The following is a 23,353-nucleotide window of genomic DNA, read 5'->3' as shown; positions in this document are numbered from 1 at the left end:
TACTAGCCTCCATATGAAGTATGTATTTCCCCGGGGAAAAGTGGATAATAATCTTAAGCTAAGACAATGTTAAAGATTTGCTCCCATATTTTTGTATTATTTATATTTTTCTTATGATCTTTAATTAGTAATTTATGTGCTAAAATATGTCTTATCGCTACACTTTTAAAGTTTTCCCATGAAGTCTGGGATGGATTCAACCAATTTGTAGCTATATAAAGCTTCATTAACAGAACAATATTTATAAGTATGATCATTTGGGATCTGTCCAAATTATTCGGAGGAATATGAAGAATCATAAACTCCCAAGAAAGTGTAGACTGTTGATAACCTGTTTTTTGTAATTGAATTTTTAAAGAAGTTCAAAGTTTGAATATACATTTACAACTCCAGAACATGTGTAAAAGGTCAGCTGTTTGATCCATACAATATGGACATTTGGGTGAATTTTTAGAGTTAAATTTATGCAGACTGAGACGAGTGTAATAAGCGTTATTAAATATCATCAACTGAGTAGATAATAGCTTTTGAATAGATACTGATTTTAAGGTTAAGTTAATTGCTTTCAATATTTTACTATCCTCAATCGGTAACAATTTCTCCTTCCAGTATTTAGATAAGAGTATTTGGTTATTATATTTCACGACTTTTATCAAATTATATGAAGCCGTTATATATTTGAAGTCCTGCATAAGAGTTTGCCATAAGTTTAGACAAATGGTTAAGTCTTCTTCTTTAATTTTGAAATTACTAAAATAACTTATTGAAAGATCCTTTTACTGTATCAATAAATCGTTATACTTTATTTTTAAACGTGGAGAGTCTGAAGTTTGTATTTTACATTATACATTTTCTTTGTTTAACTTGAGACTCTTTAGCTGCTGTGATTCGTTTGTTCATTTGTACTGTCTCATTATAATTAAATACGAGTTAGGAAGGCTCATCTCTCTTAACATGTCGTGCACTGAGATACCAAGAAAAGGATATAAATCAAGTATGGTTAGATCAATTATAAGTGGGAATTTTTTAAGATCTATCAGCTGATTACCAATTTTCAGATTCGGGTTCTTGTGAAATGGTTGGAAAGTCATCATATATTGTAAGAGGTTTAATGAATTAAACAGACTTTGTACTGATATTATATATAATCTAATATGTTCCATCAGAGCGTACATTTTAAAGGTATCTTTATTTAAAAAAGGTAATGCCTTACAATTAATACCCAACCCAGCAACATGTTTGTGATTCAGAATCAACCACTTGGGTGACGATTTAGGACTGGACCTGTTGAAGTTAACCACTCTTAGAATTCTATTAGCATTTATTATTAAATAATATGCTTCAAAGTTCGGTAAATCTAAACCACCCTTGTTTTTCGGAGTCATCAGTTTATCATAAGATATTCTAGTTTTTCTAGGTTCCCATACAAATCTACCTAATTCCGTATGAAGTTGTTTAAAGAATTTCCTAGAAATTACGACTTGAGTAGTTCGAAAAATATATAATATTCTGGGGAGTACATTCATTTTAATAACTGAAGCCTTTGCCATTATTGGTAATTTCAAATTATTCCATCTTTTTAAATCAGACACTGTATGATCCCAAATTAACTTAACATTGTTCGCATAAAAGTCTCTATTATCTGTTGAAAAAACAACACCCAAATATTTTATTTTTTCTTCAGATTTTAACTGCCCTACCAATGGTAAAAGTGAAAAGGGTGTAGGCGTCTTTAAAGGAAATAACTTGTTTTTTTTTTAATTTATTTTGTAGTTAGATATTTTAGCAAAATCTTCCACTGCTTTTAATATTTTCTTGGTATCTGAAACAGGCGTCGTACAGTAAATATTAAGATCATCCACAAAAGCCGCCATGGATATTTTCGTACCATATATTATTGGAGCATTATGATAAATATTTTGCTTGATATGTAGGAATAGTGGTTTTAAATATAAATTGAATAATATAGGAGATAACGGACATCCTTGACGGGTACCATTCTTAATTTGTATTCTTTTTGAGAAATTTTTATTAATATATAAAGTTGTATAGGGATTGTTATATAATTTTTTTAATGTTAAAATAAAGTCTTGGGGTATATTAAAATATGATAAAATATCAAACAAAAATTTTAAATTAACCCTATCAAAAGCTTTTTGAGCATCAATTATGAGTGCATAAACATTAAGATTTCTATGAATGGCATAAGAAATTAGTGTATGAAGTGATAGCGTATTATCAGTAGTTTGTCTGCCATTTATAAAACCAGCTTGTTCATCAGATATTATTAGATTAATTACCTTCTTCAATCTATTAGCCAAAATAGATGTCATAATTTTCATATCTATATTCAAAAGTGAAATGGGTCTATAGTTATCCGGATTTTGCAGATCAGCATTCTCTTTAGGTATAAGAATTGTTTTCGAAGCGTTAGAGTGCGGATCATTAATTTTATTAATTATATAGTTAAATACATGTGAAAGTAATTTCCCCAATATATCACAAAAAGTTTTATAAAATTCCGTAGTCAAACCATCTGGTCCTGGAGCTTTATGTGGCTTCAAATTATTAATTGTATCTGTTATCTCCTCTGAGGAAATTGGTTTGACTAAATTTGCATGAGACTCATCCCCAATTTTCGGAAAGATAATCTTCTGCAGAAAATCATTGTTACTCTTATTTATAAGTAATTCCTGATGTTCACCATAGATTTGAGAGAATATTAATTCAAAGGTATTCATAATGTCTTCAGTATTGGTATGTGTTTTATTGTTAAACTGTATTTCAGAAATTTGAGAAGGTATTTTTGATTGATTAATGATACGAGCTAGTGCTTTTGAAGGGGTCTGTATATGATTAGCATATTTTACCAGTATTTTCTGTTCATAAAATGACAATTTATTATTTTGTAATAAAAAAAGATCTTTTTGACATTTTAATAACTCCGTTTCAGTTTGTTTACTATAGTTCCCAATTAAATCCTGATCTAGTAACTTAATTTTAGTTTCCAATTCTTGTATGTCTCTAGTTTGTATTTTCTTATAATAAGTAGCTTTTTGAAGAAAGATTCCTCTTATTTGTGATTTGGTCGTTGCCCATTTTATATCAGACGGATGCCGGTGTTTAGAGAGATTAACTAATAGATGATTAAAGGTCTCTTGAACTTCTTTAATTATATCTTCTTTATTCAATAAATATGGATTTAGGGACCAATTATAACCTCTAAGACGCATATTATTTCTAGTGTCCTTGTTAAAAATTAATGTGATCCTAGAATGATCCGATAAGTGTCGAGCTTGTATAGATACACAGGGATCTAAAGTCATTAGTACGTCTGAAATTAGAAAGAAATCAATCCTAGACCACATTTTATGACAACTTGAATAAAATGTAAAGTTATTTGAATTCATTTGATTATTTGTGTATTTAAATGGGTCATATAGTTTAAAATCTGTTTTAAGTTCCTGTAGTGCTATCACTGCTTGATTATTAAAGGACCTGTGTGAACTTGATTTATCTAATTTGGGATCTTGATATACATTCCAATCACCTCCTATTATTATATAACAATTATTATATTGATTCAGGATAAAATAAAGTGATGCTATAAAAAGTTGTTGCTTGATACATGGGGCATATATATTAAGAAGTACCACAGGTTTATCATAAAGTATAGATGAAAGAATCACATAACACCATCTTCCCTCTTTGTCTATTTTGAAATCTAGAATTTTCTCTTGATACTGATTTTTAATAATAATAGCCACCCCTGCACTATTAGTTGCCCCTTCTGAAGCTACCACCTCTCTAATCCATTTCTTATCCTTAAGGACAGCTCATTGGTCATTGGTCAAGTGGGTTTCTTGTAATAAAATAAAATATGCCTTTGATTGGAGAAATAAATGAAGAAATAATTTCCTTCTTTTCAAGTTCTGGAGCCCTTTAGTATTCCACGAGTCTATTATCCACATACTAAGATTTTTAAGTCTTTTAATGATATTTTAAAATTGAGAAACAGTACTAAATTCAAATATAATAGCACAGTATATAATGTCTGGAAGCAATCTTGACATCCCATCCCTAACCAGTGCCTATCCACTATTCCCCTGGACCAGGACATACATAGGTTTTTTACACTGTTAGAACCTTTCTGGGTAAATAACCTTACTAAACATCTATTCTTTATCTTACAAAATAAAAGATCAAAAACATGCAAAAAACCTATAAAAACTACATCTAACTCTACAAAGCCTAACCAAAACATTCCCTAATAAACACTGATAAATATCCACAGCTCTTGAACACACTATTTTGTTAAACCTATCAAGTAACTGTCTTCACTACACTTATAGTTACTATCATACCTCACTAATAATTCTCATATATTATTAGTTATACTCATTAGTTGTATCACCTTAAGTTAACTAACTATCATATTTAAATCTAAAATAATCAGATATATGACAGTACCCCTATTAAACAATAACATTATTGACTTCAAGATAATTCACCATATGTATTGTTAATTGGAAGAGAGAAAAAGAACTACAGAGAAAACAAATGTTTAACCTTTAAGTATAATATTAAATCTGATTTTGTTTATATAATCTAAATTATCTAGAATTATAATGTCAGCAAATAAGGTGAACAAAAATAGCACTTTAACTACACTTACTGGGTAATATAATTAAATTTATAAAATAATGGTTAGGTAACACAGTTCTCAAAACAGTCAGAACCACATGCCAGTATATAATAAAGATAGCCTTCACATTCCTAGAGAGGCCAGAATATGATATTTTCTGGTCTCTTTATCTACTAACTATCCCAACTAAATCCCCTTATTATCTAAACATTTGCAGTATTAAAAACACATCATTAATACAGGAAGAACAAATAATAAAGTTTACTACAAGGTTATTAACACAACCACATACAGCATAAACTACCTAAGGAAAAAGAATAACTATGTTAAAGCTATCATACTTCTAAGATATCAGTTAAATAACACATTTTAAACCAGTACATTATTAGTTCAGTTGTAAACATACCTGAATGAATTCACAGTTCCCTTTAAAGAAATAAAACATGTTACATACATTAAATGTCCATGAATGCTCGTTTTACAGTCCAAATAGCTTCCCCTTCCTCCACAGAGATCTTCTCACTTCCTGAGCTTGTAATCTTATCTTCGTGCTCGTGACGGGGGAACCATTAAGCGGGCGGACTTCCGGATGTGCTACCTCAAAAGCGGACCCTCAGCAGCACTCAAAGGACTTCCTGTTGCATCGCGAAGGGACTCAGTTCATAGAAGCTATAAAATTTCAGAAAATCTTCGTGGACGAGCTGGAGCTGTAAAAAAAACTAAGTAAACATTTACCAAGGGGCCTGGTGAAGAAAAAAGAACAAACAAAGGATTTTAAAGCCTCGAGATGTAGTAAGCATGGAATCCCAACACCCACGTTGCTGTAAACAGACTGGATGGCCAGATCAAGCTTCCGAAGCTGGAAGGGACTTAAAAATCTTCAAAAAGGTAACTTTTGCTTCTTTTCTTGTAGATATGGAATATTTGGAGCCATCAGCTGTAAAAATTAATGTGTTGGGGTATTTCATTTGAAATTTGATATTCTTTTCAATGAGGAACTTACAATATGGAGATAATGCTTGTCTAGCTTGTCTTATTTGCAATGGTAAATCCTGTACCATAGAGACTCTATTATTTTGCCACATAATATAACCTCCATTCTTTTTAACAGTTAAAATTATTTTGTTTACATCCTGGTAGTTGAGTATTTTGACGTATACTGGTCTAGGTATGTTTGAGGCTTGTGCTTCTCTGAGAGCTCTATGACCTCTTTCTATAACTATTTGTTTGGCTATGTCCGAGTCATTGAACAATATTCCAAGTATTTGTATGATGGTAGAAATTAAATCATTATATTGGATAGATTCAGGAATTCCTCTGATAATTATATTGTTCCTTCTGGCTCGTGCCTCCAGGTCCAGAATTTTATTTTGCATAGACTGAATATCCAGGTCATGAATGCCTATTTATTTTTGCAAGCAATGTTATTCTGTCCTCATTTTCAGATATTCTAGCTTCTGATTTATCCATCCTTTTGAGAATTTGACTGCATGTGGCACCAAAAGAAAGTACCTGGTTTGATAGTTCTTTCAAAGCTTCTTGGATGGGTAACAAAGCAGTTTTAATATCTTCCATATTAGCTAGTTGATCCGGTTTATTTGTCATTCCAGCTTTTGAAAGTTCTTGCTGTTTTGCAATCTTCTGCCTTTTTATTGTTGAATCTTTTTCTGGTGACTGAAGTGCTGATAATTTGGTTTTAGTTGTTGTTTCCATACTTTTGTCTTCTTTTGACATTGTGGAGCAAAGCAGATCTTAAGTATAACTGAACAGTAAATATCCAAAGCTACTACTCAGGCAGTTCCTTTGTTTAATACTCTGTTCAGAGTCAGACAGTCAATCAGATCCAATCCTGTGAATTTGTATAATTTCCTCCGGTTCTTTCACCTCTCAAGCGGTATTTAATTGTAGTAGATTAATTATAGCCAACGATTGGTGTAGAAAAGCTTGCAGTATATCCTCAGGGTTGATTTTTATTCCGAGTAACTGGAGAGCTATAGATATGCAGTGTCTACAGAATGGCGGCCATCTTTGAATCCCAAGCCTTGCTGTTTCTAATTATGGTGGCTGCCAAAAAAAGCAACTACTAGAAAATAGAAAGCAAAATCTAAAGCAACTATACTAGAAGCAGTGAAAATAGTAACATAGATAAAATAACTGCAATTAGAAATGTATAGAAACAATCTACATAGGAAAAAATGGGTGTGGGAACAATACATACAGGGGAGGAAGGACGTTTAAAAGAAGGCAGGAATTAAAAGAGTTGTGTAATGTTTAACTGAATATATTTGGGTAGATTATAAGCGATGTATAATGTTTGCAACTAGGAGTGTGTCAGTGTGGTCTGTGATGCAAAATGCTAGCAACTAAGACTGTGTCGGTGTGGTTTGTTTTCATTTATATAAATGCATGATTGCCTGTGTCATAAGTAATGGTTTAATAAAGATGTTTCTTGTTTAAAAAAAGGGCATGAATTGAATAATTTATGTAATGTTGCTTATATTATTTGATATATAGCAATATATGTGAAGTATAATGTTTGTAAATGTGAACTTAATACTGTTTTATTACTTTCATATAAATGTACATTTGCCTATGTCACAAATGTTAATTCAATAAAGGTATTTAAAAATGAATAAATAAATAAAATGTGAAATGTAACTACAGCAATCCTTCCAGACTGCATTGAAATCCACATTTACAGATATTCCTATCTGTAAAGCATCCTACCTAAAATAGCACAAAACTGACACATCAACTCGATACCAAACAAGTTTGGTTCTTTAACAAATGCACAGCAGAAACATAAATCCTTAAGTGCCTCAAACCAGTCACTTCGCAAATAAATCCAAAACAGGTGTCAAATATGCAGAGTGGCAGCTATTTCCTCAAAATGTATAGCAACGTTGCTTAAATTAAGTCATGGCACAGAAAGCATTTCATCAGTTAAAAATAATGGCAGCCTATTTATAAATCTGAAAGATATCCTTACACTGTTCCACAGTAGTCAGAGATCTAGAGACACAAGTAATCTAGCCTTTAACAAGCACATGTCTACTGTAGTGAGGAATTCTTTCTATGTTGTGCAACTTGTAAACAAAGGTATGGCATATAGGTCCAAGGAAGTCATTGTTTCACTATATTCGGCATTCATCTGTACCATCATTGAGTACAATTCCATCTTTGGTATGTACCTAACCAGGCACTGCAACAATTGTAATATCCACAGAGGTTCCTCACTAAAAGAATACAGGCATAAGTAACATGTCCTATGCAGATCGCCTCAAGGCCCTATCCCTGTGTCTGTCTCCTACAGGATGTTCAGGGGAGATCTGTGCCTGGCATACAAGGTATTGTCAGCCCCCACTGTGATGGACCTCCTGCATATCCACAAAATAAATAGCTACAGAATTACCCATTCTAAAGACTTAAACCTCACCTGGGATTATAAATAGGACCTGCTGAGGAGACAGGTATGTGTGCCACAGACTACCCTTCTCTGGGACAGGCTCCCCATCCATGTGAAGCAACATTCCTCCCTAACCAAATTCAAGTGTAGTTTGTAAAACAACCAGATGAACTGATTTGGTGAGCCCAAAAGTCCAAATAAAACTGCAAACAATACTTCAAACCAAACTTATTAAGCACTTTCATCTTGGTCAATACCAAGACTTCTTCAGAATGAAAACAGTACACTCTTCCCCATCTTAAATACATAAAATAAATTGAATAAGTGTAGTTTGGACAATTAAATGGGAACAGGAAGTTCATCCCTGGTTTGGCACCTATGTATCTAATGGACAAAGGCAGATGGTAAATGGTTTGTCTTCCAGGCCCCTACCTGTAAATGTTTCATCTTCCAAGCATCTGCTTACACTTATCAGGGGTAACAGAACTTGTCATCGTTAGCCTAGTAAACACCTGAACCTATGAACTAACACATTGAAAGTGGTGGGAAGACATCGCCCACTGTCACACTCACATGGCCTCCCAGCACAAAGGATATGAATGGATTCTGCCTTGCTTGTTAAAGTACCAGACTACTGCCATGCAGTCTGTCTAGATGGAGACCATACCCTTGGGGATAGGGTCCTGGAAAGTCTGCAATGCTAGGAGAACTGTTCCATGTATAACCAGGAACACTGAATACTTTTCCCTTCGAAATGCCCCCCCCCCCCACTCTCACCCCAGGATGGAAGCATCCATAGTTACTGTGGCCATTGGGGGTTGTAGAGGAAAGTGGCAATCTTCCAAGACAGCTGTTGAAGTCAACCACCATCTGATGTGAGACCCACAAATAGGAGTCAGATAACCCTGTGTATGAAGAAGATGTGCACATTGAGACCATTGCACAGAAAGAGTCCCTTGTAGAACTCTCATGTGGTATCTAGCTAGGGGAACCAATGTTACTGTCAAAGCCATCAGCCCTAGTAATCACAGAATAAGTTTTGCAGGGAGAAAGGGGTCTTGGAGAACTTGAAAAGCTACCTGGCACAGAAACATAATCCTGAACTTTGGGAGAATGGCTATCAGATTGCTCGCATTCAGGTGGTATCCTGTGAACTCTGTCTATTGTGTGGGTGCCAACTGGCTTTTTGCTTGAGTTACTGTGATTTCCAATTTCTGAAGAAGCTGGAGCAAAAGCCTCATTGCTGGATCAGATCCCCTGGCTGGGGTGGTGAGAAGCCAATTGTCTAAATATGGGAGCACCCAGAAACCTAGCAGTCTGAGACAAGCTGCAACTACTGCCATGCATTTGGTGAACATCCAGGGAACTGTGATGAGAACAAAGGGCAGTGAGCAGCAGAACTGGAAGTGATTGGCTCCCAGCAGTAAATGAAGAAACCTCCTGGATTGCCACACTATCTTGATATGGTAGTAGGCATCCTGGAGATCTACAGAGCACATCCAATCATCCTTCCTCAGAAGTGGTCGAATGGACTGAACCATGACCATCTGGAACTTTGTCTGCTTTACAAACTGGTTGAACTGACTGAAGACCAAAATTGCCCTTAGGTACCCTGTCTTTTTTTAAACTAAAAAGAACCCGGAATAGACTCCAGATTCAAACTGGTCTGGGAGGACCTGATGAATGACTATTTTTCCAGCAGCTTTAAGAATTCCGCTGTTGCAAATTCCATCTGATCAGGTGACACTGTGGGAATCCTCCATTTCTTTAGAGGAGGGGAAACAAAAAGAATTATGTGGCCTCTGGTGATTATCCTCAGGAACCAAGTATCTAGTGTGATAGTCTGTCAGGCTTGTGGTTCCAGTGATAAGGTCCCCCTGACTACCTCCAGAGTGCAGCAGTCAGGCAATCCTTCAAAAGCACTAGAAGCACTGAAGCACTGCTCCAGTGGGTTCTGTCCTTAAGTGGACCAACATTTTGTCTGGCTTTTTAGGAATTGGTTCTGCTGTATCAGGATCCTTCCAGGCCCACTGAACTACCAGGTCTGTACGCGCATCAGCAGATTGTACCACCCAGGAGGTAGAAGAGCCAGCTCCAAACACATCAAGAAATACAGACTTATCAAGATAGGCTGTATCAGCGGACCAACACCCTAGTTGTTTCATTAATTCCAAAATATCACCTAAAGTGACGTCTTCTAGAGGGGATCCATCCCCCATTATCCAAGTCTGTGTCTTTAGTGACTGATTCTTGGGAGGAATCTAAATGTTTCTTACAAGTCATTTTTCTGGGGCCCTGCCTCTATGGGACTTCTCGAGATGGGTCAGCTGTGAGACTGAATGAAGCTGACTGTCCCTGTTGACCTGGAAATGCATAGTCAGATGCAGTGTCTAAAAGGGGTTGGGACAGAGCTGAGTGTGTGGACAATACCTCTTCTCTAAGTCTAGTAAGAACCCTTTCAAAAGGCTCAAGTGTCAATGCACAGATTGGGCCAAAGAGACTTCCATACCATTGGAGTGAGACACAGGAAGAGCCTCCCCTGATCTGCAGTAGATCTGAAGTCAACAAAGTAGCTGAGCTATCAAGTGCTGAGGCGCAGAGAGAAAATGATGGTTCAGAAAGTTTTGGTGTCAAATCTAAGCCTTGAGCCCTGGCACTCAACCCAATCTGAAGGCATTGGAGTACACAGAGTAAGTAGTGTTGAGTCAGAACTGACAAGACTGTTGGCTCAGACATGTGAGCTTTGGATTTGAAAGCTGGACTGGGACAGGAGATATCAATGGAGAAGTCGTTGTAGACATATATTGGCAGTGCAGGAGAACTCCTAGCTGAATCTACAGCCAAACAAACCACAGCATCATCCTGACAACATCTGCTTCAGTACGGCTCCTTGATGATTGAAAGGACATTGAAGATAAAGTCAATGAAGGTCGTCAAAATAAGCACCTCCCCTTCAGGAAAGCTGAATGGAGCTGAGGATTCACCATCTACAGCAAGAAATGAGGAGGAGGTGTTAGTGATCCAAGAGTCAGAGCTAGGTCAATTTGTTGAGGAATTTTTGGTGCCAGACCCAAGGATTCTGATGGAGCTGGAGGCCAGATAATGTTTCCTGATATTATCTGACCTCTTCTCAGATGATTTGTTTTTCTCTCTTTCATTTTACTTAGTTTTTTTTCCTTGTATTTGTGTCTAGCTTTTTTCCTCCATTTTAACTGGGACACAGGAGTAGCAGCAGTGGAATCAAAAATCTAGGTAGAAACTCCTGTTTCTTGAGGGATCAGACCTTTTAAAACTAACTTGTCCCTATGACCTTGAAGGGCAATGGTACCAAAAGAGGAACATGCCTCACTATTGATTTCAGCTGGCCCAGGCAATGGACATAAAGGGAATGCAGGTCCTGCTCTGGAATTTTGCGGCCGCAGGCCATATACTTTTTGAATCCTCGAACCTTGTCTGCCATGGAAAGGTACAGTACAGACCGAACCACAAGACAGTCCTGTCAGAAAATACAAAACACAATACAGTAGACGACTATATAAAAGTATGTATGGGTGTGTATACCATACACATCATACAGTACCCAACTATATAAAAAAATATATATTTTAATATAATAATTATAAAATAATATATATAAAATAAGCTCAAACATACACAATAGTGAAAAAAAACAATAATATCGAGAGAGGAAAACTATTTCCTCCCCAGATATTAAAAGTAACCCTCCCCCCCGTAACTCTAGCCTCAAATCTCAAATTTGTATGAATAGTGGCGGTGCTATGGGAATGTTTTAATGACATTAAGATGTATGGCTAGGTTTGGAGGAAGGGGCAGATTTAGGATTAGCAGCCATTACTACAGAGGGCAGGGGGGCTCCCAAACTCCACTAGCTACAAACATGCCATGTTTCGTCTTTTTCTATGCTTGTCAGTACAGATCATGTTCAAAGTCCACAGAATGACTTAATTTTGCACTTCTATACATTTTACTTAAATATTATTTACTGAGTCAAGGCAGAAAAAGTGTCTTTTGGATTGGCCTACCCACCTGGTTAACCAACATAAGAATGAAAGTCTGAACCAAAGAACATATATGTTTGCCAGTTGCAGATTTAAATTTACCCTTTTCCAGCAAAAGATGAATTTAATTTATTTTTTTATTTTTACTTACCTATTACATTGTTTACAGAATGAAACACAACAGTTTGCAAGGCAGCAAAAATCTGGACATCGTAAAGTACAAACAGCAGGTCTTACAAATGTCAGTTTGACTTGATAGAGGATCATAAATAAATTACTTTGCTTGGTCAGAAAACTTTTCATATAGTACAGTTATAATAAAGACAGTTTCAATATTGTTACCTGCACAAGCATATGTTAAATCCATAGTGACTTCAGCAGTAATCTGACATTATAAATATAAACACAGTGCATACATGTATCTGTTTGCAAAACATATAATTTACATACATCTGGTTTAAAAGGAGCATCCTGTTTGTCTGATGTAGGTGAGACAGCCATTTTCACTTCCTGCAAAGGCTTTCCAGCAGTACTACTGGGTTGTGGACTTGTCTGCAGTATACAGATGAGAGACATTTATTGACAGCAGTATATGCAAACGTGCAAAAAATATTTAACATACTAGACAACAGCAAAAATGCTCAGGATATTAGTGTATACATGACAGAAACAAAAACAAGTGAAATGCATATTAGTAAGAAACAAGAAACAATGGGCTAGCAGTTCTAGTTCACGTAAGCATTTTGTAACATAACTCAGTCTTGCCTACTAATTAAAACAAATGGCAATGTTAGCTGTACTGCTATATTTTATATATGTTGTGTTATTCATTTGAAGAATGCACAGCAAAAATGTATGGTATCTGTCATCTTGCTGTTAGCTAGTACCTTCTAGTCAGGACTACACCAGAAAAATGTGTCTGTGATCAGCATTAAATTTTTCCAAGAATATACATTTCACTTTTCTTTCATTGTGACCAACCTCTCTATCCTGCAATGCACCACAATTCCAAAGTGGCCCTAAATTATCACCTTGCTCTTTCATGGAAGCCTCCCTCTCTTCCAGTTGAAAGTGACCTTCAGATCGTTTTCCCATCTCTCCTCGACTAGTTTAGATCAGTTTACAGGCTTTGCTGTATTCTGGGCTGTGGTGTAGTTCCTGTGTTGTCCATTACCTTACTTGGATAGAAGGAAGTTTCTTTGCTCACCAGTGGGAGTGGGGAGCCTTGAGCAGCCTACCTGTCCCTATAGGAAGTGACATCAGCACAAGAGCTGTAGTAATTGGTTGTTTTGGACCATTTCTAGCTCTTTTGAAGTTCCCTGTTTAAAATCCGTGGTTGTGCGCATAGCGCAGTGCCGGTTAAACTTCTTCTGGCTCCGCCAAGTCTGCTCTTCAAATTTTCCCTTAAGGAAGCTCTACTCTTAGTATAATCAGACTACTCGCTATATTATAAGCCTAGCACTTGTTCTCAAAACTTTTCTACTAAGTAAGCACTCTCATACTAAGTAAGCACTACATCCACCTACCACCCCTGTGAATATCCACTTCCCTTAAAGGCACAGCACTTCCTTATACTGTTCTAGCATGTCGAGTGGTAGATTACTGGCATCCTCTCCAGTTCAGCTGGTTAATCTGGGTATCTTGAGACAATCCTACAATTGTCTCATGTACAAAGACAACCCTCTTCTCCTCCCAACAAACACAAATACATGTGAGAGATGTAACTATATAGCCAAACTGGAGGCTGAACTCTCTTAACTCAGGGCTGGCATGACCAGACAGGAGGAGATGGTAACCACACATACAACAAACCCAGTCCTACATAGACCTACCACAACTACAAACCAAACACATAAAAACACAAAGACATACTCGGAGGCTCTAATAAAAAACTTACCAAAACAACAGAGGCTCCCAAAGCAGACACCCAAAAATTCACCACCTCAAAACAAAACACATGCAACACATACTTCAATAAATCAGTGTTTCAATCAATCACAGCCCTTAAGGCCAAACACCATGCCTGATACACTAGTAATAGGTGACTCTATAGTCAGACACACTGATGTCCCGCTTACCAGGCTGAACAAGGAGAGGGTGACTGTGAGCTGCCTATCGAGAGCTAGGATCCGCCACATAACACACACACTCAGGTCACTCCAAAGCAAGTACAAATATGACTCCGTCATTGTCCATGCTGGCGTGAATGACCTGAGACGTACCTCCCTGGACTACATGAAAAGAGACATAGAGGAGCTCTCTGATTATGTAGCCCAGGCTGGTATGACCCTGACCCTAAGCAGCATCCTGCCCTCACCAAGAATGATGCCACAATACAAAGACAAGATGATCAGCTTTAATAATTGGCTCAAGTACTGGTGTCATTCTAAGCGGATCCAATGTCTGTCTGCCTGGGATGACATGTTGGACAAGCCACGCTGCTTCGCAAGGGACGGCTTGCACCTGTCACCACTGGGCTTCCGGATATTGGCTAAGGTTCTTGCCACCCCCATAGTGCTTTTTTTAGGCAAGGCTCAAAAGACAAACCCACCTCCTTAGAAAACAAAAATGGAAAAAAACTAAGGGTAATGCTGCTCAACGCCAGACGTCTAAATCTCAAGATGCAGGCACTCGATGCACTCCTCAGTATGGAGAACATTGACGTCTGTGCAGTAACTGAAACCTGGTTCAAGGCTCCTGAGAGCACCCCAGTGCTACCAGGCTATACCTCGTATCATGCTTTTCGGCCCCAAAACCCGGGCCGAACCACAAAGGGAGGGGGAGTGTCCATATTCATCAAGGACACCCACACCTCCAGGTTAGTAGCAACACATGAAGCATCGGAGACCATACAGGTGCAACTAACCATAGGCAAAACTGCTATACAACTGGTAGCATGTTACAGACCACCCTCCCAATCTCAGGAACCCCACTCAGCCTTCCTGAAGACATTGGAGGATATGAATGTATCACAAAATACCATCATACTGGGAGACTTCAACTACCCTAACATAGATTGGGTATATTATTCTAGCCCTAACACCCTAGCCCAAAGGTTCCTGGAATTCATAAATTCAAATGCACTGGAACAACTAGTCACCTCTCCCACTAGGGGAGATAATATACTAGACCTGATCATCACAAACATGGGGACAAAATGCTCCACACCGGAGGTATACCCCTCACTAGTGAGATCTGACCACAAACTAATCACCCTGGATATACATATCCCACCTCCACCCCCAGCACAAAAGACCACAGTGAAAAACTTCTCAAAAGCAAACTCCACTCTTCTTAAGACTGAGATGGTATCCTTTAAGCCCACTGAGCCAGTGGATACCACATCCCACAATGCTGAATCCTTCACAAATGCTTTCTATGGACATCTCTAAGAACGCATGGATCATGCAATCCCAAATAAATCCAAGTCCCTCTCCACCAAAGGCAAGCGTCCTGTCTGGTGGACCTCAGCCATTAACAAATTGTATAACAAAAGAAGGAAGCTACTGCACGACAGAGCAAAATCCCATAAAGGGAAGACATCTCTGATCAACACTAGCAGAAAACTACGTTCTCTCATAAAAACATCCAAGGCCAACATTGAGAGAAAAATCACTAAGGACACTAAAGATAACCACAAAGCCTTCTTCAGCTATGTTAGAAACCTGGGCGGAAACCCTCAGATATGCTCAGAGTTAGTTCACAACAACAAAAAATACACTGAACCCACAGATATTGCCAACATTCTGGCTGACAGGTTCAGTGCAAATTTCTCCCCTCCCTCACCCCCAAAAGAAGAAATACTTATCCCAGCTGAATGTAATCTCCCTGTCATCTCAGATGTCCAGGTGAGAGCCACCCTCAGCAAAGCTAAAAACACAGCATCAATGGGACCTGATGGTATCCTGGGTTGCATGCTACGTGAACTCCAAGAGGAGCTAAACCCGCACATAAAAATGCTATTTAACCTTAGCCTTACTACAGGATATGTACTTGAACACTGGCGTACAGCAACAGTGGTCCCACTCCACAAACGGGGTACCTCTACAGACCCTGGGAACTACCGCCCCATAAGCTTAACCAGCCTGGTCTGCAAAGCTATGGAAAGAATCATTATGGAACTCATAAACAGAGATATTGGGGACCTACAGACACTTAACCCCACCCAGTTTGGCTTTGTAAAGGGCAGATCCTGCCTTTTGAACCTGGTTGACTTTTTCGAAACAGTCACTAGAGCCATTGATGAGGGCAAAGCAGTCCATACAGCCTACCTGGACTTGGCTAAGGCCTTCGACACAATACCCCACTCAGGCATCATAGATAAGTTCAACAGCTTAAATGTAAACCCTTATGTCACTAGATGGGTTGCAAACTGGCTAAAGGACAGAACCCATAAAGTTAAAATCACTGGAGCAATGTCAGACTCAAAGCCAGTCACAAGTGGTGTCCCACAGAGATCTGTCCTGGGACCCCTCTTGTTCGGCATTTATTTCTCAGATGTTAAAGCAAACATGGGAGGGTTGTGGCTGACAAAGTTCGCAGATGACTGCAAACTAGGCGCCATAGTCGATACACCAGCTGACACATACATCCTACAAAAAGGCCTCACAGAAATGGACAACTGGTGCCAGAGTCATGGCCTTAAACTAAATGCCAAAAAATGTATAGTCATCCCCTTTGGGAAAAACAAAGTACCCACAAATTATCACATAGACAGCAACCCACTGAGTACAGAAAAAGTAATCAGAGACCTAGGGACCCAAGTCGACAGCGACCTCTCATTTGACACCCACGTTGCCAAAGTGGTTAGAAAAACATTCTACCTTGCACACCTTATCATGAAGGGATTCACATCCAGATCCAAGGATGTCATTGTACCCCTATACTCATCCCTCATCAGACCCATGATTGAGTACAATGCCCCGTTTGGTATGTACCTCACACGGCATTTGCAACAGCTGGAGAGACCACAAAAGTACCTCACCAAGAGGATCAAGGGTCTCTAACATATGTCTTATTCTGCCAGACTAAAGAAACTCCAGATCTATTCAGTAGCATACCGCCTGCTCAGAGGTGATCTCTGCCTGAAGTAGAAGGCCATGTCCAATCAGGAACTGATGGACATGCTCCACCTCAAAAAATCCAAATCCATCAGAACCATGAGAGCTAAAGACTTAAACCTCGGCACAAGTATGAATAGGACATGCTGGAGGGATAGATTCATAACCCAGAGGCTTCCCATGCTCTGAAACAAGATCCCAGTTCATGTTAGGCAGAGCCCCTCACTGACTCTCTTCAAGCAAAATCTTGATGAGTGGATGGGAGATCGTAAGTTTACCCCAGGGGTCACATCTGTGTCACTATTAGACAGGGGCACAGCAAATTAATTCTATTATATAAGGGGATCTTCACTGTGTCACTACTAGACAGAGGCACAGTATTCTAAATCTATTCTGTGCATTTTGTACCATTTTATGGGGTGGCGAAAGCCACATCACTAGGCTTACAAATGCCCCAGGGCAGATAGCCTAGTACTAAACTATGAAACTATGTTTATCATTCAAGATGAGATGATAATGCATCAGTACAGCTCCAGGTACCAGAAAGCTGGGTGGACACTATAGACTTATTTCTGAGTAGTGTGCTACTCCTTTCCTTGGAGGTTCAGTGACTACAGCATCAGCATAGGCTATACTCATGTCCAGCCATGGTTCAATCATTAACAAACACAACAGTAGTGTCTGCTTTGTAGTACCTTGAACTATGTTTCCCCCGGCATTTCAAGAACAGTATATATACCTCATTTAATGTTTTAAGTATTTCTGCCCTTACCACATAACTCTTGTTTTACTGCCAACTTTTACTACAGCAAAGCCCACATTGCCAATGTTTCAGACAAAGGCTAATGGCTCTAGTTCTTTTCTTCAGGGTTCCATCACATGCATGTGTGCTTACAGTCTCTCCATTGAGTACACGGATTGTGTCCAACTCTTTTCTGTCCGTATTCCCACCTCCAAATAAATTACATTTATTTCTAATACTGGCATCATTCCACTTTTGTCTCTCTCTGAATTTCCTACTACTTGTCACTTTTATACCAGGTTTTCCCTCCCATCAAAATGAGTATTCATTACTTTACAATTTATCTTACATTCGTCAAACAGCACTGCAAACTTAAGATTCTTCTCTCCCAAATAATACAATACACATTCCTGCACTACTGACTCCTGGTCCCAGTTTCAACTTGCATCTTTTTTGTGCCTTTCGGCTTTTCCCGGTTAGGGGTCGCCACAGCGGAACTCCAGTCCGCTAATGATTGGCAGTTAATTTTTACGTACCGGCTTGCCAGGCCAGATGCACAACCTTCAACGAAGGTACGCCCATTCACGCATGTCCCCACGCAGAAGACGCTCTATCTGAGAATCGAACTGGACAGAGTCTTACTGTGAGGCGACAATGCTACCGCAGCACCACCACCGCGGGTCCAGTTTCAACTTGCATCTACTATACATAAATTCAAACATAAAGCACTATTTGATACACTAATGCTTTACACAAAAACTTTAATGCCACATTTCATGAGAGGGAAATCCGTTCATGATAACTCCTCTTATGATGACCCAAAAGATATTGACAATAGCCCTGCAAGCAAATTTAGGGCCAACTTCAACCCCGAGGCTTTTATCCAAAGTCCTGAAGTATATGAATCCCTTACTAATCCAATTATCTCTAAAGATCATTTACTAACAAAGTCCAAAAATGCTTCCTCCATGGAACCTGACAATATACCTGGGTGCTTAATTAATGGTGGTAAACTTGTTCGTGCAAATCCACACCTTAAACTATTTAACCTAAGTTTAACTACTGCTTTTGTCCCTGATGATGCACTGCAGTAGCAATGCCCCTCCATAAGGGTGGCCTTCCAACTGACACAGGAAAGTACAGACCAATCTGTCTTACAAGCCTCATCAGCAAAGACATGGAATGTGTTAGAACCTCATAAACATGATACCAGACTTTACCCCCAACATGATGCATAGATCCTATCAAATGAATCTGGTAAACTTCAAAATGGTTAAAGAGGGACTAGACAGTGCCATGCAGCACACATGCTGTATCCTGAGCTGGTCAAGGACATCAACATCATTCCCCATACTGGCATCATAGAGAAGCCAAATACTTTAAAAATTGACCCACATGTGGTATGATAGATAGCAAACTGTCTGAAAGACAGAACCCACACAGAGGCACTTCACTGGAAAGTATGAAAGTAACCGGTGATGTCCCTTAGGGATCACTGTTGAGACCTCTCCTTTTTGGCCTTTATTTCTCATATCTTCAAGCAGAGAGCCAAGGCTTCAAGGCTGAAAAAGCTTTCAAAATACTGTAAAAGGGGGCATTTTTATATATCGCCCACTGACACACAAACCCTCCAGAATGAACTCTCCCTGCTAAACTCCTGGTATACTAAAAACAGACTCAAACTAAATGTTAAAAGATGTTGCATCAACCCTTTTGGTAGACAACCCCACCCCTTATTGTAATATTTTTACAGTACACCACTATAAAACAAAATGCAGTCAGGAACCTAGGAACTTAAGTTGATTAAGCGCTCAGTTGTGATCATTGGCTGACAACTGCCAGAAAATCCTTTTATTTACCCAGTTAACTGTCAAAGGAATGTCATGAAGGTCTAAGGAGGTAATAATTCCTTTATACTCAACAATGATTAGACCAATTATATCTAGTCCAATGGCTCAATCAACACTAGAACCAGAGACTTGAATCTTCACCAAAAGATAAGTAAAATGGCATGACGGGATATGTTTATAACCAAGCACCTGTCTCCCTGCTAAACTCCTGGTATACTAAAAACAGACTCAAACTAAATGTTAAAAGATGTTGCATCAACCCTTTTGGTAGACAACCCCACCCCTTATTGTAATATTTTTACAGTACACCACTATAAAACAAAATGCAGTCAGGAACCTAGGAACTTAAGTTGATTAAGCGCTCAGTTGTGATCATTGGCTGACAACTGCCAGAAAATCCTTTTATTTACCCAGTTAACTGTCAAAGGAATGTCATGAAGGTCTAAGGAGGTAATAATTCCTTTATACTCAACAATGATTAGACCAATTATATCTAGTCCAATGGCTCAATCAACACTAGAACCAGAGACTTGAATCTTCACCAAAAGATAAGTAAAATGGCATGACGGGATATGTTTATAACCAAGCACCTGTCTCCCTGCTAAACTCCTGGTATACTAAAACAGACTCAAACTAAATGTTAAAAGATGTTGCATCAACCCTTTTGGTAGACAACCCCACCCCTTATTGTAATATTTTTACAGTACACCACTATAAAACAAAATGCAGTCAGGAACCTAGGAACTTAAGTTGATTAAGCGCTCAGTTGTGATCATTGGCTGACAACTGCCAGAAAATCCTTTTATTTACCCAGTTAACTGTCAAAGGAATGTCATGAAGGTCTAAGGAGGTAATAATTCCTTTATACTCAACAATGATTAGACCAATTATATCTAGTCCAATGGCTCAATCAACACTAGAACCAGAGACTTGAATCTTCACCAAAAGATAAGTAAAATGGCATGACGGGATATGTTTATAACCAAGCACCTGTCTAAGCTCTGGAATAAAGCTGTCCTGCACGTTAAGCAATCCAAGTCATTATCTTCCTTTGAACATAACCTACATGTGTGAATTGGCTTTTACAAATTTACTCAGAGACTGAGGTTAAGGCTGTGTTGGAGAAAGGAGGGTACTGACAAAGAGTACACAGTCATAAGACTCAGTAAACTTGGAATATCTATGAATTTCTTGGGATAAGTCCTTACATTTCTCTGTTAGGCTTGGGAGCTTTTAATATGCTCTCCCACCTTTCAACAACCAAGAGCTTTTAACTGACAAAGTTACACTGAAGTAGTGCTACACACTTTAAATTCCTATAAATTAGATAAACATAGCTGATTATACTCTGAAAAAGACTGTTACTGCCATATCAGATTCTACAAGAATTTACACAATTTGCTCCCTTGCGCTATAAAAAAATCTGCTATTATGTTATCTTACAACTGAAATTCAGACCAAGCCTAATTTTTTAGTGTTCGTACCCCACTTTCTAAACAGACATCATTTGCTCTCACTCAAAGTTTCCAGTGAACCTCATCTCTTCATCCTTTAGGTTACTTCTTCATAGAGCTCAAACAAATATGAACGTCTACTCACTTCATCAAAGTCATTAATAGCACAGGACAAATCTTACTGAGGATTCATCAGGCAAATATACTTTTGTCCATTCGGACCTTGTAAGACACTGTTAGCACTACTTTCTGTAGCAGATAGACTGGCTACAACCTAGATGTCCAGTCTTAAATGACTTACCATTAATAAAATCTATACTCAGCATTGATTAGATCAATTATATCTGTATCTCCAAAGTCCAATAGGTCAATCAGTACCAGAACCAGAGACCTGAAAATTTACCAAAAGATAAATAAATAAAACACAATGGAGGGACAGGTTTATAACCCAGCACCTCTAGATGGCCAGTCTTAAATGACTTAAAATTAATAAACTTATCATGGACTTTTTTCTCTCCTTCTTCTTATACTATCACTTCTTCTCCCACCACTCTTATTTTGGTCCATCTAATTTAGTTTTGAACTTCTACTACTGTGTGTTTTATTCTCTGCTCCTCACAAAAATGCAGCACCCTGACTACATGCACTCAGAGACTCCACTACAGTCTTTTCAGGACCACTGTTTGCCACCAGCCCACCATTCTTTTCCCTTCCTTTCACCTAGGTAAACCACAACACCAGTCAGCCATAAAATCCTTTTCTATTCTTCAAATTTATTCCTTTATTTTTTGTGCCCTTCTCATATTTTTGGTTCTGAGATTCCCTCTGCCTCAGAGCCTCAGAGGTGGCATCCATTCAGGAAACTCATGCATCCATGAGAATTTGTCTGAAGGTTGCTGCCACCAATATGCAGCCACCTAAGAAAGTCTTGCTCTAAGCCTATCTGCCAGTGAGAAGAGCCAGAGGATCTTATCCCAACTCTCAGGAATAGGCTCCGCCATGTCTGCTTCCTGCCATGCCCTGTTCACTACCAAAGTGATCATTCTGTCATCAGGAGAGATCAGGCAAGAAACAGGAAGAGTGGAATGGAAAGCATCTTTAAAACATCTTTCACTGCAAAGGCTAGCTCAGCTGCCCATGATCCCCTCTGATGCATACTCTTTACTATCTCCCCATATTTGGGAGGGGACTTGTCTATGTGTTTGGGAGAGCACTCTGTAGCAGACATAAAAAAATGATGGCTGTAATTTTTCCAACAGTACAACCTGCTTCAGAGGTACTTGCTTAGAATGACTCTTGTCGCTCTGAACACAACACGTCAAGCCATACATATCACTGCTTCCTCTAACACTGTGTTCTTTCCTCTTGATGTTTAAAGTGTCAAATATAGCATTCGTACCATCACTAAACACATATATATAACCTTAATTTTTGAAAATAAAATTTCATTCAATTTCTTTAACTTACTGGAATCTCCACGGGTGCTGTAGCATCCACAAATGATACTTTCTTGTCAGATCGTTTACCCTCTTGGGCTACGTGCTGCCTAGGTTTTGGCACTGGCAACTACATCAAAAACAAACAGGAGCAATTAATTTGACAAAAGTTAAATTTTCTGTGCTGTGAATTTATATCTGATGCATAACTGCAGAAAAGAAAGAAAACAGTTCTTACAATAATATCAAACCACTTTTAAGAATGCAAACGTATAACTTTAGTATTACTTTGTGAATTTTAAACAAAACACAGTTTGAAAAATCACATTAGGAAACAATATTAATGACATAATTAGTTTTAGGAACTATTCCAATTAATAAGCTTAAATTACAAAATCATATCAGTGCATACCTATCTATGTATGACATGGGAAACATGCACTTTTAAAGATTCTTTTTTGCTTTCTAACTTCATCATCATCATCATCATAATAATGATGATTTATTATATACAGAACATAATCTGATATGGCACTGTATTCACAATTTTAACTGAATGTTTTCACAAATATCTAAGACACTCTATTGAACAAAAACATCTGCAACTAAAACTTGAGTTGCACCACAATGTGAACAGCATTAGATGAGTGATATGATTTGCATGGACACGTGCTAGTTTGTTGACATCTGCTGCAGTGATGTCTGCACTACTGGCATTGTTTTAGAGAATCATTTATTCAC

General features: G+C 38.2%; 1 protein-coding gene across 1 annotated transcript in view; it reads right to left on the bottom strand.

Moving 5' to 3' along the window:
- The window catches only part of RPGRIP1L (RPGRIP1 like), a 1,932,928-nt gene that overhangs the window by 542,383 nt on the left and 1,367,192 nt on the right, over positions 1 to 23,353 (bottom strand). The window contains 2 exon segments of the mRNA XM_044082016.1: positions 12,521 to 12,622; positions 22,644 to 22,742. Coding sequence (XP_043937951.1) covers positions 12,521 to 12,622; positions 22,644 to 22,742 — 201 coding nt within the window.

Source organism: Protopterus annectens, chromosome 8.part1 (genome assembly GCF_019279795.1).
Source record: "Protopterus annectens isolate FY-2018-M chromosome 8.part1, PAN1.0, whole genome shotgun sequence".
NCBI classification, from domain to species: Eukaryota; Metazoa; Chordata; order Ceratodontiformes; family Protopteridae; genus Protopterus; species Protopterus annectens.
This window is presented reverse-complemented; position numbering and strand designations above follow the sequence as displayed.